Source organism: Lucilia sericata, unplaced genomic scaffold, assembly GCF_015586225.1.
Source record: "Lucilia sericata isolate MDLA Ls3-8-SP2 unplaced genomic scaffold, ASM1558622v1 Contig001586F_arrow, whole genome shotgun sequence".
Lineage (NCBI taxonomy): Eukaryota > Metazoa > Arthropoda > Insecta > Diptera > Calliphoridae > Lucilia > Lucilia sericata.
This window is the reverse complement of record NW_023995505.1, coordinates 1-20,780: the sequence shown is the minus strand read 5'-3', so window position 1 is coordinate 20,780 and position 20,780 is coordinate 1. Positions and strand designations below refer to the sequence as shown.

Here is a 20,780-nt window from a genome sequence, read left to right as displayed (position 1 = left end):
ACTAACTACTAACTAACGAACTAACTAATAACTAACTAACTAACTAACGAAACGAACTAACGAACTAACTAACGAAACGAACTAACGAACGAAACGAACGAACGAACTAACTAACGAACTAACTAACTAACTAACAACGAACTAACTAACTAACTAACTAACTAACTAACTAACTAACTAAACTAACTAACTAACTAACGAACTAAACTAACAACTAACTAAAACAAACAAAACAAACAAACTAACTAACTAACTAACTAACTAACTAACTAACTAACTAACTAACTAACTAACTAACTATCTTCACTGGCATCACTAAAAACTTATTAAAGATCAGCTCTGAGAGCGTTAACTAAATGGCGAGAACTTATCCTCTCGAACAGCTAAAAATACGTAAGCTTTGTCCGAGATGAAAACTTATCATGCATATAGTCAGATCTATGAAGGCGTAGAGAGTACTTTAATACTTTATGCAAGACGATTGAGTCCTCCAGATTAGATGTTTTCATAAGAGGAGATGTTCAATTTTCCAATATTAGAAATAATTAGCGATCGGGCATACTTTTCTGATCTATCTAATATTCAATTAGAACTATTAACTACTAATTTTGTCTTTCACACTTCTGCAATTTCAGTCTGATCTTTATATCTTACGTGCTGATACCAATAAGCGTTACTGGCGCTTATGTTTCTTACAGGTTCTAAAATGCTACAGCCGTATCACAGCAACCGGTGTAAATACATGTCATGACAGATATTGTCTAGAAAATCGACGACCTCTACGAATATCTTATTTATTATTGTTATTATTATTATTATTATTATTATTATTATTATTATTATTATTATTATTATTATTATTATTATTATTATATTATTATTATTATTATTATTATTATTATTATTATTATTATTATTTTGCAAGCTCAAATATGCAAAATTAAGAGGTACTTTAAATTATGTAAGTATGTATATGTGAATGTACTGTCAAAATGTAACTTGATATAATTTAAAGTATTTAAATATATTCACAAAGCACTTGCATAATACACTTGCTAAACAATTCAAACACTTAAGAAGTGAAAGTAATAACCACCACAACAATCTTCATTTAGTTTAAATTTTAAGTTAAAACTTAAACTAAGTGTAGATCATTGTAAAACCATATTTCAAAAGTTAACGCCCATGATGACCTATTTTACGCAAGTTCAAGTTCAACAAATTTAAATGAAATTTAACTAAAAATACTTTTACTTTTTAAAAAGTTTAAAATCTAAGGTAAAAAGTTTTGTTAACTATAAATAACCTGGCTAACAGCCAATTAGAATCACAGTTGAAGTTTGAATTGTTTTAAACAATTATCCTAAAATTAGTTAAAATAAATTTAATTATTTTATACTTTAAGTAATTAAAATGAATTCCTGGTCTAGTTTTGCTGTGCTTTTAGCAGTTTGTGGTCTAGCAGCTGCAGGACATTATCATCATGACGGTGGTCATGATGGACATGGTGATAATGGTGGTGCTGGTGTCGCAGTACATTATTCTGTAGTCACAGAACATAAGGCTGATCATCATGGTCATGGCGGTGGAGCTGGTGGTCATGATGCTGGACATGCTACTGTACATACTTGGGGACAAGATGCTGCTGCTGGTCATGATGAAGGACACTCTGATGATGGTCATGATGCCGGTTATTATGGTGGTCACGATGATGGTCATTCTTATGGTGAACATGTTGTAGAATATTATGGTGGACATGATGATGGTCACTCTTATGGAGGACATGATTCAGGACATTACGGTGGTCATGATGGCGGCCATGATGATGGTCATGATCATCATGCTTATCCCAAATACGAATTTTCTTATGGTGTTAAGGACCCCAAAACTGGCGACATTAAAAGTCAATCCGAAACCAGAGATGGTGGCAATGTTAAAGGTAATTATATAGACTTTGTTGCAAATAATGGTTAACTTTTAATATTTTTCTTTCAATACGTATTTTTAGGCAGCTACACTGTTAAGGAAGCTGATGGCACTACACGTCATGTAGAATATTCCGCTGATAAACATAAGGGTTTCAATGCTGTCGTTCATACCTCCGGTAAAGCTAATGCCGATCATGATGCTGAATATGCTCATGGTGGACATGATAATGGATATGAACACGGCTATAGCCATGGTCATGGCAAAGCCAGCAGTTATGTCATTGTTAAGAAACAAGAAGAAACCAAGCATTAAGGGAGTAGTATTTTTTATGTCGAACATTAAGGATGTATTATATTTTTGTTGAACATGTATTTTAAATAAAAGAAATTTTAATAAAGAAGAAAACGAAAATTTAAACTTGGATGCTTTTTATAAGAACAACCAGATCGATCTACTATAATTTTATCTTAAGTCTAGTCTATAGTCTAGTCTACAGTCTAGTCTATAGTCTAGTCTATAGTGTAGTCTATAGTCTAGTCTATAGTGTAGTCTATAGTCTAGTCTATAGTCTAGTCTATAGTCTAGTTTATAGTCTAGTCTATAGTCTAGTCTATAGTCTAGTCTATAGTCTAGTCTATAGTCTAGTCTATAGTCTAGTCTATAGTCTAGTCTATAGTCTAGTCTATAGTCTAGTCTATAGTCTAGTCTATAGTCTAGTCTATAGTCTAGTCTATAGTCTAGTCTATAGTCTAGTCTATAGTCTAGTCTATAGTCTAGTCTATAGTCTAGTCTATAGTCTAGTCTATAGTCTAGTCTATAGTCTAGTCTATAGTCTAGTCTATAGTCTAGTCTATAGTCTAGTCTATAGTCTAGTCTATAGTCTAGTCTATAGTCTAGTCTATAGTCTAGTCTATAGTCTAGTCTATAGTCTAGTCTATAGTCTAGTCTATAGTCTAGTCTATAGTCTAGTCTATAGTCTAGTCTATAGTCTAGTCTATAGTCTAGTCTATAGTCTAGTCTATAGTCTAGTCTATAGTCTAGTCTATAGTCTAGTCTATAGTCTAGTCTATAGTCTAGTCTATAGTCTAGTCTATAGTCTAGTCTATAGTCTAGTCTAGTCTAGTCTATAGTCTAGTCTATAGTCTAGTCTATAGTCTAGTCTATAGTCTAGTCTATAGTCTAGTCTATAGTCTAGTCTATAGTCTAGCTATAGTCTAGTCTATAGTCTAGTCTATAGTCTAGTCTATAGTCTAGTCTATAGGTCTAGTCTATAGTCTAGTCTATCAGTCTAGTCTAGTAGTCCTGTCTATAGTCTAGTCTAAGTCTAGTCTATAGGTCTAGTCTATAGTCTAGTCTATAGTCAGTCTAGTCTAGTAGTCTAGTCTATAGTCTAGTCTATAGTCTAGTCTATAGTCTAGTCTATAGTCTAGTCTATAGTCTAGTCTATAGTCTAGTCTATAGTCTAGTCTATAGTTGTCTATAGTCTAGTCTATAGTCTAGTCTATAGTCTAGTCTATAGTCTAGTCTATAGTCTAGTCTATAGTCTAGTCTATAGTCTAGTCTATAGTCTAGTCTATAGTCTAGTCTATAGTCTAGTCTATAGTCTAGTCTATAGTCTAGTCTATAGTCTAGTCTATAGTCTAGTCTATAGTCTAGTCTATAGTCTAGTCTTTAGTCTAGTCTATAGTCTAGTCTATAGTCTAGTCTATAGTGTAGTCTATAGTCTAGTCTATAGTCTAGTCTATAGTCTAGTCTATAGTCTAGTCTATAGTCTAGTCTATAGTCTAGTCTATAGTCTAGTCTATAGTCTAGTCTATAGTCTAGTCTATAGTCTAGTCTATAGTCTAGTCTATAGTCTAGTCTATAGTCTAGTCTATAGTCTAGTCTATAGTCTAGTCTATAGTCTAGTCTATAGTCTAGTCTATAGTCTAGTCTATAGTCTAGTCTATAGTCTAGTCTATAGTCTAGTCTATAGTCTAGTCTATAGTCTAGTCTATAGTCTAGTCTATAGTCTAGTCTAGTCTAGTCTAGTCTATAGTCTAGTCTATAGTCTAGTCTATAGTCTAGTCTATAGTCTAGTCTATAGTCTAGTCTATAGTCTAGTCTATAGTCTAGTCTATAGTCTAGTCTATAGTCTAGTCTATAGTCTAGTCTATAGTCTAGTCTATAGTCTAGTCTATAGTCTAGTCTATAGTCTAGTCTATAGTCTAGTCTATAGTCTAGTCTATAGTCTAGTCTATAGTCTAGTCTATAGTCTAGTCTATAGTCTAGTCTATAGTCTAGTCTATAGTCTAGTCTATAGTCTAGTCTAGATCTATAGTCTAGTCTATAGTCTAGTCTATAGTCTAGTCTATAGTCTAGTCTATAGTCTAGTCTATAGTCTAGTCTATAGTCTAGTCTATAGTCTAGTCTATAGTCTAGTCCTATAGTCTAGTCTATAGTCTAGTCTATAGTCTAGTCTATAGTCTAGTCTATAGTCTAGTCTATAGTCTAGTCTATAGTCTAGTCTATAGTCTAGTCTATAGTCTAGTCTATAGTCTAGTCTATAGTCTAGTCTATAGTCTAGTCTATAGTCTAGTCTATAGTCTAGTCTATAGTCTAGTCTATAGTCTAGTCTATAGTCTAGTCTATAGTCTAGTCTATAGTCTAGTCTATAGTCTAGTCTATAGTCTAGTCTATAGTCTAGTCTATAGTCTAGTCTATAGTCTAGTCTCTAGTCTAGTCTAGTCTAGTCCTATAGTCTAGTCTATAGTCTAGTCTATAGTCTAGTCTATAGTCTAGTCTATAGTCTAGTCTATAGTCTAGTCTATAGTCTAGTCTATAGTCTAGTCTATAGTCTAGTCTATAGTCTAGTCTATAGTCTAGTCTATAGTCTAGTCTATAGTCTATATCTAGTCTATAGTCTAGTCTATAGTCTAGTCTATAGTCTAGTCTATAGTCTAGTCTATAGTCTAGTCTATAGTCTAGTCTATAGTCTAGTCTATAGTCTAGTCTATAGTCTAGTCTATAGTCTAGTCTATAGTCTTATAGTTTTTATAAACTAGCCTATATTTTAGTCTATAATCTAGCATATAGTCTAGCCTATAGTGTAGCCTATAATCTAGTATGTACTCTAATATAGAAACTAGTCTGTGTATATACTTAATTATGTCTTTTATATAGACTAGTGTATAACCTTGTCTATAATATGTTCTCGTATATATTCGGATAGATAACTTTATGATCAATGAAGTGTTGAATATTTCAAATATTTAGTTGAAAATATAAATTTTGAAACTAAAGTTATATAAAAAGTTTGTACATTCCAAAAAATATGTTAAGCTATCTCCTCTCACATATTCACCAACACATATCAGTTGCAAATTCTAAACTAATTCTGAACCATTTCGAATAGAAAGGATAAAACTTTCTAACTTTAATTAATTTTCTTTAAAATTTCTTTTAATTACAAAGAAATTTTATAAACAAAAAATTCTTACAAATCTTTACCCCAGATGGGACTCGAACCCACAATCCCCGGCTTAGGAGGCCGATGCCGTATCCATTGGGCCACTGGGGCGGTTAGCAACAAGCAGACAGAAATACATATTAAATCACAACCAGCAATATAAAGGAGTCAACAGCAGCACTTGTTGGCCATAAATATTTGTCTATAACCAAAAATACTATAAAATAAATAAAAGATAAAAAAAAACAAACTAAAAGAAAAAAAGAATGTATAAAAAATGTTCTCATTCACACACAAAAGACACTATGTAGTATAGTGTTATTTATTATGTTTTTGGCCAAAACAAAAAGAAACAATGTATCTCTTAAATATTAGAGAATTTAACAAACGCAATAGAAACAATCTATGACAACAACAACAACTACAACAATCCATGAAATAATACCAAGAACACTAGCAAATAAAGTGAAAATGACGTAAACTAACCAGCTAGTTTTCATTGAATATGTATGTATGTTTGTATGTATATATCTATCTACGATATTACGTACACATGACTAACTAATATCTTATAGATACTTTAACTTGGAATGTGCTTCAAAACATATGGTCTCTCTTATTTAGTCATGCTTCTTTCATATTTTTTCTGCTTTTTGTTTTGCTAAGTATTTTCTTATAATTTGCTGTGTTTGTTGAGTATTTGTTGCTGTTGGCTGAGTGAGTATTTACCAAAAACAACCACTATCTGTGTATCTCTACACGTTAAGAGTATCTTATAGAAAGTAAGCACATGGTTTGGTATTAAACATGTTTGGGTCGATTGTATATACAAGTTTACAAACATTCATACATAAATACATACTCATGTGAGTGCTTTCGTTTAAAAGCAGTGGTTCTCAAAGTGTTCTTTGAAAACCATGGCATATTCTTATTAATAAGAATCTGCAATTATGTATGTAGTTAGCAATATTAGGTAACGGCAATGCCATTATATATGTTAGGAGTGAGAATATGTTTTGTAGTCGAATTGCTTGACGTAAACACCTGCTGTGTTGGCCTTATTACACGGTGGTACTCTTTCAACCTCAGGGTGAGCGGAATAGATGACTCATCACCGCACCCTTTGTACTTCTTGCCGGTCTATGTGGTCAAGTACTATATTTATCTAATCTCTGGCCATAATTGCCTTGTTGCTTAACCTATAACCACACAGATGGGATTGTAGGCAATAGCACCTAGAGACATTTTCGGTAGACCGAAACACGAATCCATCAAATAAGCTGAGAACTTGTTCTTATTCACAGAATATACCCTGGACATAACCAAACAAAGATGTTATCACATTCATCCAACAACATCCGACCTAACACACTTCTCATTCATCCGACACACTCATTGTATACGGTTTGGTAAGGTAAGGTCCAAATGCCCCTACATCCAGTCCGTAGCATATACACATAACACTAACTCATTGCAACGTTAAGTCCCACAGTCACTGCGGGGTATCTGTTGTCTCGACAACATAACCGAACTTATCCCGAATTGTAAACTCTACCGGGCATAAGTCTTTTAACCGACATTTTCTTTCTGTGAATCCACGTGCACCCCGAAGCGACCACTCCAAAACCGAGACAAGAAAACTTTCGAAACCGGTTCCCGAGGTACCAGATTATGTGGTTCTCTGGTTTGACTAAGTCATACTAAGGAAAGACAGAGGATACATTTGATCATTACCAGCTTGGTAGCATCTCTTTTCCCCGATATTGCAATAACATCAAGATGAGGATCTTTCATCAGGGGAACATGCCCCTGGGTTGGAAGATTAAGTTAAATATATGTATCTTAAACCGTTCAACACAAAAAATGTAAATTTATTCAAATTGCATTTTTAGACAGGGTGGTCCACGGTCCGCTTAAAGTTGGGCATATCCGGGGACTTCTTTCCTATCTTCCATAACAATTTTTTTACAGATGTCTAAGTTCTTGACTGTTTTGAGGATTTACCTCTCGTAGTATAAAACTGTCATTATTGTTTGAATAGCATTTTTTTCAATAGTTGTATGATGAAAAGTCGGTCCAGAAATATGAAGTTACTCTGTTCTGTTACAAAGTTTGCTATGTATACCCCCTTATGCAAATGGCTTGACGCTTATAAAACATCGTCCATCAACTATGTAATAATCTTGTCCCGATAGTTATGAAAACTCTCCCATTATATCAATTCATCAGCATCATTTAAGACAAAAACTGAGGAACCAGCTATAGAGAGTGCGGCACCTACCAAATGAGTTTTTCACTAAAATTATTATATCCGTATAACTATAAAACCTAGAGTCCACAACTTTTATACTTAAATGTCAAAAAATGAGTGGACTAGCAATAATAGGCGTGGTATCTGTCATGCGAAATAATTCGACGACCATTAAAGAACTTTAGCTGTAAATTCTTGAATGCTCGGCCAAACAATAGTGGACGCGGGACCTCCTGAAATATAATCAGGAAAGAATAATGAAATAAGTTCTTAAATTTTGTAAGAATACATTGCGGCAAACAATAATGGACTGACTAACGGTCGACAGAAGATCTACGAAAGACTTTTGGGGGAGATGGTGTCACTACATTTTGATGAAAGTAAAGTGGTGGCTTTGGATATTTCCAAGGTAAGTGTGACATGATATACTTCTATTATAACTTATTGCATTTGGTTTTGGTTATAATTTCACTCGATTTATTTCGATCTTTCTTAGAGATGTCTCTCATATTTTCTAGAGATCTCACCGGTACATCAAACGAGTTCAAGATATATTCTTTCCCGTACTGTCTTTCTTACTTTTATAACGAGCTTCTTTATCAAATTTTGAACTCTATCTACTCTTTCGGGTAGATAATTTATTATAATATTTGATCCAGCTCACCAAATATTTTCGTCATAACAAACATTTCCATAAATTCCACAATTACTCTTCAACAATTTAATATAATTTTTATCGTTACAATCCCCACATAAACGTTTGGGAATCACTACTTGCCCTACACATAATTAGTTGGTTGTTTTAATTCATACAATAGTTTGTTGCTGCTACGAATATTCTTCGTCGCACCACAAATGTTACTCTACAACAAATACCTTCATTATAATCATATTTGTAGAGATTATGGTTTTGTAGAGATAACAATGTTGCCAAAGAATGGAAATAATATCAAGGAAAATCAAGAAGGGGAATCAAAAGATTGTGTAATACACACCTACACAAAAATGAAATTAAATGTATTTTTAAACAATTGCAAATTTAGAGATAACAAGTATTTTTGAAAACATTTATATAAAAAATACATTTTACAAAATCTATCAGAGTTTTGGAGATTAATCAAACTGTAATATTAAAAGAAAAAGTACCAAACTGGCAACACTGTTTATAAACAAAGTTGAAATAATTCTCTTCTACGCAATAAACTTCTATTCTCTCTATAAACATCTCTCTCATTTAGCTTTCTTTTGCATATTTCTTGTATTTCTTCTTTTCTATATGTTTTTGTTTTTATAGTGAAAAAAAGCACGTGTAAGTTGAGTGTTTTTTTTGCGGCTGTTGTTGTTGTCATCATGTTTCGATTCTAAAAATAATACTTGTGATGTTTTTATTCTTTTTTCCGTTGTATTTAACGCTGTGTGTAGAGTTGAGTGAGTGTAATGAATGGTGTTTTAATGCGTAGTGGTTGAAACATTTTTGCTGTTGGGCGTTGTCTTGTTATAAGCATTTGTCTCTGCCAGCGCTAACTGCCCCAGTGGCCCAATGGATACGGCATCGGCCTCCTAAGCCGGGGATTGTGGGTTCGAGTCCCATCTGGGGTAAAGCTTTGTGTAAGATTTTTTTATTTTTCTTTTTAATTAATTTTATTAATTTAAAAATTAATTTTATTTTTAGTGTTTTCTTTTTAGTAAAAGCTGAATGTATTTTCTTTGATAACTTACCGGTATTGAACGACTGGTTGATATATCAACTAATTGATCTTCCACATGTATAAAACCGGTATGAATTAGACCTGTAAATTAAATAAAAAATTATTTATACATATTTGTATTTTTTTTAAATTATTACAATAAATTTCCTTTTTATACATAGTAAATTTACGATAAATGTTTCTTTTTTAGAAAATTTACGAAAAATTTCATTTTTATAGAAAATTTACGATAAATTTCATTTTTATAGGAAATTTACGATAAATTCCTTTTTATAGGAAATTTGCGATAAAATTTCTTTCTTTTGGATAATTTCTATATTTACGATAAATTTCCCTTTTATAGGAAATTTACGATAAATTTCCTTTTTATATGAAATTTACGATAAATTTCCTTTTTATAGGAAATTTTCCATAAATATCCTTTTTATAGGAAATTTTCCATAAATATCCTTTTTATAGGAAATTTTCCATAAATTTCCTTTTTATAGGAAATTTTCCATAAATATCCTTTTATAGGAAATTTTCCATAAATTTCCTTTTTATAGGAAATTTTCCATAAATTTTCTTTTTATAGGAAATTTTCCATAAATTTCCTTTTTATAGGAAATTTTCCACAAATTTCCTTTTTAAAGGAAATTTTCCATAAATTTCCTTTTTATAGGAAATTTACGATAAATTTCCTTATTATAGGAAATTTACGATAAATTTCCTTTTTATAGGAAATTTACGATAAATTTCCTTTTTATAGGAAATTTTCCATAAATTTCCTTTTTGTAGGAAATTTTCCATAAATTTCCTTTTTATAGGAAATTTACTATAAATTTCCTTTTTATAGGAAATTTACGAAAAATTTTCTTTTATAGGAAATTTACGATAAATTTTCTTTTTATAGGAAATTTACGATAAATTTTCTTTTTATAGGAAATTTACGATAAATTTTCTTTTTATAGGAAATTTACGATAAATTTTCTTTTTATAGGAAATTTACGATAAATTTTCTTATTATAGGAAATTTACGATACATTTTCTTATTATAGGAAATTTACGATAAATTTTCTTTTTATAGGAAATTTACGATAAATTTTCTCTTTATAGGAAATTTACGATAAATTTTCTTTTTATAGGAAATTTACGATAAATTTTCATTTTAAAGGAAATTTACGATAAATTTTCTTTTTAAAGGAAATTTACAATAAATTTCCTTTTTATAGGAAATTTACGATAAATTTCCTTTTTATAGGAAATTTACTATAAATTTCGTTTTTATAGGAAATTCACTATAAATTTCGTTTTTATAGGAAATTCACTATAATTTTTTTTTTTTTTTTTAAAGAAATTTACGATAAATTTCGTTTTTAAAGGAAATTTACTATAAATTTCCTTTTAAAAGAAATTTACGATAAATTTCCTTTTTAAAGGAAATTTACGATAAATTACCTTTTTATAGGAAATTTACGATAAATTTCCTTTTTATAGGAAATTTACGATAAATTTCTTTTTTAAAGGAAATTTACGATAAATTTCTTTTTTAAAGGAAATTTTCCATAAATTTTAGATAAATTTCCTTTAATTACGTCTGATGTGGTTAAAGAGGCAATGAAGAGCTTCGCTCCCTATAAAGCTACAGGGCCGGATGGCATTTTCGCGGCACTCTTACAGATGGAGGCGGGACTGGTTTCGTACATCTGTCACAGATATTCACTGCATGCTTGAAATTCACATATGCCCCCATTAAATGGCAGGATGCAAGGGTAATATTTATACCTAAACCAGGGAAACCTAGCTATTCGACACCTAAGTCTTATCGACCTATAAGCTTTACGTCCTTCCTACTTAAAACCTTGGAACGGATAGTTGATAGTATGGTTAAAAGCAGTATACCCGACAAAGACCTTATGTAAAGGGACGATCGGTGGAAACCACTTAAATCGAAGGCGCCTTCAATAACGTGCACACTGATACTCTTATCCAATCCCTAGACCAGTTTTATGTTGACCGGGTGCTCCGTAACTGGATGAACCACATGCTAAGGAATAGATGGATAAGCTGCAAGATGTACGATATAACTATCAGGAAAAAGGTATTTCGCGATATACCACAGGGTGGTAATTTGTCACCTTTACTCTGGGTTACCACAATTAATAGCCTCCTAAGGACCCTAACCGTGAAAGGACTTAGACTTGTCTGCTATGCAGACGATGTCGTAATACTTTTAATGGGAAAGGATCCAAATTATTTGTGTAGAAGAGCTGAGGTGGCTCTGAATAAGGCCTTGAGCTGGGCTCAACCGAGAGGTCTAAATGTTAACCCTGCAAAAACGGAAATCTGTCTGTTCTACGTATACTGAACCTTGCTTCCTGGGCAAGAAGATACCAGTGACAAAGTTAAGTACTTAGGTGTAATCCTCGACCGGAAATTGAAATGGAGACATCACATAGAGGATACGATCAACAAGGCACATCGGTGCTGGGCTGAATTTAGGATAACTATAGGCATGAAATGGGATCTTAGTCCTACTATGACAAATTGGCTTTATAAAAGTGTAATTAGAACAATTCTAGCTTATGCTTCAATAATCTGGTGGACTGCTTTAAACAAAAAGTGCAATATCAAACTACTACAGGGAGTTCAGCGTACATGCTGCTTGGGTATAAGTGGTGCCATGTGTACTACTTCAATCAAGGCTCTGGAAACGTTGCTAGATATTCCACCCATTGAAACATATTTAAGATATGAGGCGGCGCTTACAGCCGAACGGCTCTTTACTTTAGGCGAACTGGCCTAAAGCGGTTATAGGACACGTCATCGATGTATACTGGACACATTGGGAGGTTATACACAATCATCGGAAGTACCAGATCGCATACCAGACACTGAATATGTCGGAAACTTTGAAACGCTGATCCCAGATAGAATGTCTTGGTCAAGTGGAATATTAGAGCAAATACCATTAGGAATCCGTTGTTACACGGATGACACTAAATTCGGGGACAAAGTGGGGCTGGGGTTCTATATTGAAGACCCAGAAACAGAAATATACTACCGTTTACCAAATCATAACACAAGCTTCCAGGCAGAAGTACGAGCAATAACGGAATGCGTACATTGGATTAGAATAAATATGGCGCCCACAGCGCTTAATATATTTACCGACAGCCAGAAGGCAATTAGGGCGATATCAGGCGATAGAACTAAATCTAAGACCGTATTGGATTGTAAAAAAGCTTTAACTGAATACTCTCCCAGAGGTAAGGTTCACATCATATGCGTACGAATGTAATAGCTTTAAAGGGAAAGGAGCTCGAAGCAGTTAACCTGACAAATGCAAAACCATTCGACGCAACAAAAGCTGAACTAAAAATATGGGTGAGAGAATCCCATATGGCCTCTTGGAATAATGAAACAGTGGGTAGAACCACGAAGATCCTATGGGGTACAAGACAAAAAATCTCCTCAAAATGAGCAAGCCTGAAGTTAGTATGATGGTACGTATTCTGAGTGAACACACAGGATTACGAGCACATCTCTGCAAAATTGGACGTGCGGATTCAGACGATTGTAGAGCATGTGTAGAGTACAGTGAAACTCTGGAGCACTTTCTTGGCCACTGCCAGGCATTCGTCGAAGTTAGATCCAAATATATTGGAAGTGATGTTATTCCGGAAATAACATTCCTGACTAACACTGATTGGAAGATTCTTAGGAATTACGTTCGGAAACTGAGTTTCTGAACACTGAAAAATAATTCATTCAGTTCTTTAGATCTTAAATGATCACTTTATATAACACAAAACGATAACGACTGTTTGCGCCGTATTCAATCCAATCTATTTTAAACGTAATAGCAAGTCTAATCTAAACTATCCCCAGTTTATCCCCAACCCCGTTCCGTACGAGAAGAGTACGACCTTCTATCTGGGATCTAAAACTAACTATTTGTGTATCAACTTAAAACTTCATATCTCTAGCAAAATAATTGGTTTGAAATAACGGTAGTTCATTTTTAACCTCCAATTACTCTGTAATTTTACACATTTTTAGAAACATAACAAGTATGTACTACAACCAACTAACAGCTAAAATAGCTTTTCCTATTAAAATAGTCAACATTAACAAGTGTTGCATGTTAACGAGTGTTAGCGTTAGTAGTATATGACTGTGTATGATAATATCAAATAATGTATTTCAAGGATATTTTGCCTAAAGGAACCTTGTTCATACACAACACTTATCACAAGAGAACTCTTAGACACATTGATGTGTTTATAAACAACTCATGAAATGTTTGCCTATAAACACATCAGCATCAATGTTGCTCAACACAGTCATTTAATGCTAAATAAGAGCAACATGTTTACTTTTTTAAATGGCCAGAACTTTTGTTTGTTTGTGAAGTAATGTGTACTAGGAAATAAATTTTGAAACTTTTATGATTATTTCGAACTCAATTTAAATACTAAATGAGTTTTTTTTAAACAGATTTTCAACCCATCAATGTTGTGCTTACAAATAACATCATTTTGCAGATAATTACAAAAGTATTTTTCTATAGTATTTGAAACCTTTCAAGTTTGAAGACCAATCAGCTCAATGAACTTGACCTACATTCAGTTTATTGTAGTCATGCGGCTTTTTTCTAGGGGGTACGGGTGGAATGGGAATTTTATATTTTTGGTATTTTGCTAAAAATATGTTTGGTTTATTTTGCTAGTTAAAATTTTTGTAGAATTTTAAGCAAATATAAATAACTGCAATTGATGTACATATGTATGTATATACATATGTAGGATGATTAGCAACGAATTAGAAGTACAGTATGTGTAGGTGTATCTCTACCTATAAAAGGTCAACAACCTAAACTGCAGAACCTAACATTGAATCTGAAATGGTTTGGAATCCATCAGCCTGCAACGTTACTCTTAAGGTATCATGGTCCAAAAGAATTCAAGCTTCTAATCACAAAACCCTAATATCGATTCAGACATTTGCGGATTTTCTACGCATGGAACTACAAGCTCCAAAGTAAGTTCTCTTTTCTATATGTTTATCAACTCAAGGCCCTCTAATAGCTTTACAAACCACTTGTAACAGCCCCGCATATCTATCACAGCTGTTGCTTTTAACCTTAGGATAACAGCAGGTACAACAACCGCTATATCTGTGATAAAATCTTCGAAATCATTTTACATTTCATTACAACTTTTGTATTCGTACCAGTGAACTGCGGGTGCAGTTTTACACAGAAAAATCCCTTGCTACTACTACTATAGCTTTGGAATGACCTTGCACTTGTATAAAAGTATTCATGTTGCATGTGCAACAACAATTACAAAAACACAAACAAATTCATAGATACACATGATAAGGGAAATAAAAAAATGCCCTGCAGTTCGTAATCCAATTGTACTACGGAAGTTTTTGATATATTTCCCTTTTTGGACAATTTTAAATAAATATCTTCCTTTATTTCCACTTTAAAGGAAATTTTTTTATATTTTTCCACATTTTAAGAAATTTTGGATAAATTTCCTTTTTTATAGGAAATTTTGGATAAATTTCCTTTTTTATAGGAAATTTTGGATAAATTTCCATTTTATAGGAAATTTTGGATAAATTTCCTTTTTTATAGGAAATTTTGGATAAATTTCCTTTTGGTAGGAAATTTTGGATAAATTTCTTTTTGGTAGGAAAATTTCGATAAATTTCCTTTTTATAGGAAATTTTCGATAAATTTCCTTTTTATAGGATATGTCGGATGAATTCCCTTTTTATAGGCAATTTTCGATAAATTTCCTTTTTATATTCAATTTTCGATAAATTTCATGTTTATAGGGAATTTTCGATAAATTTCCTTTTTATAGGGAATTTTCGATAAATTTCCTTTTTATAGGTAATTTTCGATAAATTTCCTTTTTATAGGTAATTTTCGATAAATTTCCTTTTTATAGGAAATTTTCGATAAATTTCCTTTTTATAGGAAATTTTCGATAAATTTCCTTTTTATAGGAAATTTTCGATAAATTTCCTTTTTATAGGAAATTTTCGATAAATTTCCTTTTTATAGGAAATTTTCGATAAATTTCCTTTTTATAGGAAATTTTCGATAAATTTCCTTTTTATAGGAAATTTTCGATAAATTTCCTTTTTATAGGAAATTTTCGATAAATTTCCTTTTTATAGGAAATTTTCGATAAATTTCCTTTTTATAGGAAATTTTCGATAAATTTCCTTTTATAGGAAATTTTCGATAAATTTCCATTTTATAGGAAATTTTCGATAAATTTCCTTTTTATAGGAAATTTTCGATAAATTTCCTTTTTATAGGAAATTTTCGATAAATTTCCTTTTTATAGGAAATTTTCGATAAATTTCCTTTTTATAGGAAATTTTCGATAAATTTCCTTTTTATAGGAAATTTTCGATAAATTTCCTTTTTATAGGAAATTCTCGATAAATTTCCTTTTTATAGGAAATTTTCGATAAATTTCCTTTTTATAGGAAATTTTCGATAAATTTCCTTTTTATAGGAAATTTTCGATAAATTTCCTTTTTATAGGAAATTTTCGATAAATTTCCTTTTTATAGGAAATTCTCGATAAATTTCCTTTTTATAGGAAATTCTCGATAAATTTCCTTTTTATAGGAAATTCTCGATAAATTTCCTTTTATAGGAAATTCTCGATAAATTTCCTTTTATAGGAAATTCTCGATAAATTTCCTTTTTATAGGAAATTTGTATCAAATTCTCGATAAATTTCCTTTTTGTATCAAATTCTCGATAAATTTCCTTTTTGTATCAAATTCTCAATAAATTTCCTTTTAATAGGAAATTCTCGATAAATTTCCTTTTTATAGGAAATTCTCGATAAATTTCCTTTTTGTATCAAATTCACGATAAATTTCCTTGTTGTGTCAAATTTTCGATAAATTTCCTTTTTGTATCAAATTTTCGATAAATTTCCTTTTTGTATTAAATTTTCGATAAATTTCCTTTTTGTTTCAAATTTTCGATAAATTTCCTTTTTGTATCAAATTTTCGATAAATTTCCTGTTTGTATCAAATTTTCGATAAATTTCCTTTTTATAGGAATTTTACGATAATTTTAATTTTTGTAGGAAATTGTCGATAAATATCCTTTTTGTGGGAAATTTGCGATAAATTTCCTTTTTGTGGGAAATTTGCGATAAATTTCGTTTTTATAGGAAATTTTCAATAAATTTTCTTTTGATGTGGAATTTTCGATAAATTTTCCTTTTATAGGATATTTCCTTTCGATAAATTTCCTTTTTATAGGATTTTCGATAATAAGAAATTATTATAGGACAATTTCGATAAATTTCCTTTTGATAGGGAATTTTCGATAAATTTCCTTTTCATTAGGAAATTTTCGATAAATTTTCTTTTCATTAGGAAATTTTCGATAAATTTGTTGATTTTCATGACGAGAGCTTGTCTGCCCAGTTGTTTACTTTAGAACATAACTTTTGGCATTAGTGTAACTGTATTAGAGACGTTTACTTATTTAGAACTACCGGATTATTTCTGTTTGTAAATTTATACTTCGGTTTCATTTCTCTGTTGAGGTTATAAACTTTTTTTACTTTATACAATATATTATTTCGGTTTAACTATTCTTTTTGTGGGTCAAGGGTTTAGAGGTATAGTTTTATACACATTATGTTTTCCAAAAGCTTCTTTTTTATTTAAATATTTTTTTTTACATTTATACAATTTGTTTTTATTTGCTGTTTGTTCTTAATGCAATCTGTTTCATTCATTCTTTTGCATCCATTACTTTTGTAGCTTTTTAATGAGTTGTGCATAATTTAAGGAGCATGACGACAAAAGGTTTACATAAAATGCAGCAGGTTAGTTGAAATTAAGAAGAACAAATATATGTAAATGTTGAGATTTATAAATTATGGAACTAATAAGGATGTTTTTCTTTCTTAATAAAACATTGAGAAAGAGAACCTTGGAACTCTCAAGACCTAATCAGATAATATTATCAAGTTCCACTAAAATAAAAACCTGAAATACTTTTTAAACACAGACTAACATATCTACATCTTAAAGGGAGGTTTCCTTGTAGTGAGGGTTGGAAGTACAAAGGTTAATATTATTAAAATGTCTTAAATTATATTCTTAACGAAAGATACCTTTATTCTAAAAAGTAGTACATTACAAAAAAGCGTACATTTGTGGCCACAAAAACAACTATGTACTTTGAAGGATTTGTACTTTTTCTTCTACATACCTAACTTATCATAAATTTAATTTAATGGTAGACAAAGAATTTTTACCGACTTAGTCAGTAATTCAAGTGAAAGATATGCCAGGGATTTAAAAATTCTTTAGAATCCTTTTGAGATGTTATGAAGGAAAAAATACTAAATAAAAAATGTCTAAATGTGCACCATCACAAACAGATAAAGTAGAAAAAGAATAAGAATAAATAAATTTTAATTTGTTAAAAGTTTTTAACCTTCATTACTTAAAGGATACATTTATTTTCTGAATAAATTTTTTCTATATAAGAAATGGTTAAAAATGAATTAACAATGTCGCCTTATGAAATAAAAGAAAGGTTGGAAGTTTTTAAATTTGATTAAAAGTTGGATTGAAGGTATATAACTAACTAACTAACTAACTAACTAACTAACTAACTAACTACTAACTAACTAACTAACTAACTAACTAACTAACTAACTAACTAACTAACTAACTAACTAACTAACTAACTAACTAACTAACTAACTAACTAACTAACTAACTAACTAACTAACTAACTAACTAACTAACTACTAACTAACTAACTAACTAACTAACTAACTAACTAACTAACTAACTAACTAACTAACTAACTAACTAACTAACTAACTACTAACTAACTAACTAACTAACTAACTACTAACTAACTAACTAACTAACTAACTAACTAACTAACTAACTACTAACTAACTAACTAACTAACTACTAACTAACTAACTAACTAACTAACTAACTAACTAACTAACTAACTAACTAACTACTAACTAACTAACTAACTAACTAACTAACTAACTAACTAACTAACTAACTAACTAACTAACTACTAACTAACTAACTAACTAACTAACTAACTAACTAACTAACTACTAACTAACTAACTAACTAACTAACTAACTAACTAACTAACTAACTAACTAACTAACTAACTAACTAACTAACTAACTACTAACTAACTAACTAACTAACTAACTAACTAACTAACTAACTAACTAACTAACTAACTAACTAACTAACTAACTAACTAACTAACTAACTAACTAACTAACTAACTAACTAACTAACTAACTAACTAACTAACTAACTAACTAACTAACTAACTAACTAACTAACTAACTAACTAACTAACTAACTAACTAACTAACTAACTAACTAACTAACTAACTAACTAACTAACTAACTAACTAACTAACTAACTAACTAACTAACTAACTACTAACTAACTAACTACTAACTAACTAACTAACTAACTAACTAACTAACTAACTAACTAACTAACTAACTAACTAACTACTAACTAACTAACTAACTAACTAACTACTAACTAACTAACTAACTAACTAACTAACTAACTACTAACTAACTAACTACTAACTAACTAACTAACTAACTAACTACTAACTACTAACTAACTAACTAACTAACTAACTAACTAACTAACTAACTAACTAACTAACTAACTAACTAACTACTAACTAACTAACTAACTAACTACTAACTAACTAACTAACTAACTAACTAACTAACTAACTAACTACTAACTAACTAACTAACTAACTAACTACTAACTAACTAACTAACTAACTACTAACTACTAACTACTAACTAACTAACTAACTAACTAACTAACTACTAACTAACTAACTAACTAACTAACTAACTACCTAACTAACTAACTAACTAACTAACTAACTACTAACTAACTACTAACTAACTAACTAACTAACTAACTACTAACTACTACTAACTAACTAACTAACTAACTATACTAACTAACTAACTAACTAACTAACTACTAACTAACTAACTACTAACTAAACTAAGTAACTAACTTCTAGATGGGTTCGGATCTCGTCCAACGAGTTCAAGATTAACTCAGGGGTATCTGTGTCAAACTTCCAACTCTATCAACTCTTCTACAAATGAGATCAACATTGCCATTCCTCTTCATTCAATTACATGCCAATCTCTTTGAAGACTGGGGAGACAAAAGTTGAATGAATAGCATTTTCAATTGTAGAAAAAAAAGCATTCAAGAGTCTCGGTTTTCTAAAACCCTACTCACTCAATCTAATCTCCTTACTAATTACACCACCACAACGGAATGCAACTCTTATGTATGGGCCGATGCCTCAAAGTCTATTTTGGGACTTCTCGACCGAGTAGGGTATCCAACTCTACAGATTCTCTGGAGCACCGTTGCAATGTTCACTGTTCTATCGGTACGGCAATGTGTTCCACTGAAATAAGGGATCTTATTTCCAATATACAAAAACTTATACTTGTGTATGTATATAGAACACATACATAAATTTATATTTGATTGGCCAATGCATTATATACTCTCTTTCTTTAGTGGTACTGTCCGTAGATGGAATAAACTTCCAGCAGTGGTCTTGTCTGTCACTTAAATCGAAAGTTAATAAACACTATTCCACATATCCTTCCTCCCAAAACCAACATATTTTCCTAGTTGCATTACTATTTACTGCTTGAGTAAGGATCATCACCGGAGTGATGGTCTTAATAAGAAAAGTATCTTTTAGGAAATTTTCATTTTTTAGAAAACTTTTAAAAATTGTTCGTAAGTTTTTAATAAAAGTTTATTTTTATGAAAATGTTTTTATCTTGAGTAATTTCTCGTTAAATACCAGGAAATATTCTGTTAAAATCTCTAGTTTTAAGCCACTATTTTTCAACTTTTATTAACAGCTAATTTTGGTTTGGTCGTAGCATTTCATTCACGTATACAACAATTTCCGACACTATTTTTAACTTAGTTCTAACACAGTTAAATTATGCACAATATGCATTTCCTGTATTCCATTTCACATTTACACACTTAAAATGTTGAGTACATCACATCAGTTTCACCAAATGTATATAAGTACATACATATGGATGTGTACATTAAAAATTCTGTTTAATTAGTACCAAACAACCTACATATACTTGGCAGTTCGTATAGAATGATTCCACTCAAAAGTCCATTGAAAATGTTGCACTTAGACAAGTGCACCATTAGGCAAATACAAATACATACTCGTGTCGTCTTAAACAACTAGAAATGTTTTTCTTCTTCTTCTTTTGAACTTACCTTGCATTAACATCATGTATTGTCCGATACATTTGCTGCTGCTAGTGATGGTGCCAGTGGCTGTGCCACCCATTAAA

The 20,780-nt window shown here is 31.0% G+C and overlaps 1 protein-coding gene, 2 non-coding genes and 1 pseudogene across 3 annotated transcripts; 2 read left to right on the top strand and 2 right to left on the bottom strand.

Annotated features, from left to right (window-relative positions):
- The window catches only part of LOC119612039, a 98,373-nt pseudogene extending 77,597 nt beyond the window's left edge, over positions 1-20,776 (bottom strand).
- On the top strand, positions 1,326-2,346 carry LOC119612041 (adult-specific cuticular protein ACP-22-like). The gene is made up of 2 exons (XM_037967754.1): positions 1,326-1,939; positions 2,009-2,346. Exons 1-2 carry the CDS (start codon positions 1,414-1,416, stop codon positions 2,239-2,241), a joined length of 759 nt encoding a protein of 252 aa, XP_037823682.1. The 5' UTR covers positions 1,326-1,413; the 3' UTR covers positions 2,242-2,346.
- Trnar-ccu lies at positions 5,416-5,488 on the bottom strand. The gene has a single exon. It is a non-coding gene; the product is annotated as a tRNA-Arg (tRNA).
- Trnar-ccu lies at positions 9,155-9,227 on the top strand. The gene has a single exon. It is a non-coding gene; the product is annotated as a tRNA-Arg (tRNA).
- Positions 20,777-20,780: the final 4 nt, after the last annotated feature.

Coding starts and splice junctions, on each gene's coding strand:
- LOC119612041 (XM_037967754.1), top strand. CDS start 1,414: ATGAATTCCTGGTCTAGTTTTGCTGTGCTTTTAGCAGTTTGTGGTCTA. Junction 1,940..2,008: donor AGATGGTGGCAATGTTAAAG/GTAATTATATAG, acceptor ACGTATTTTTAG/GCAGCTACACTGTTAAGGAA.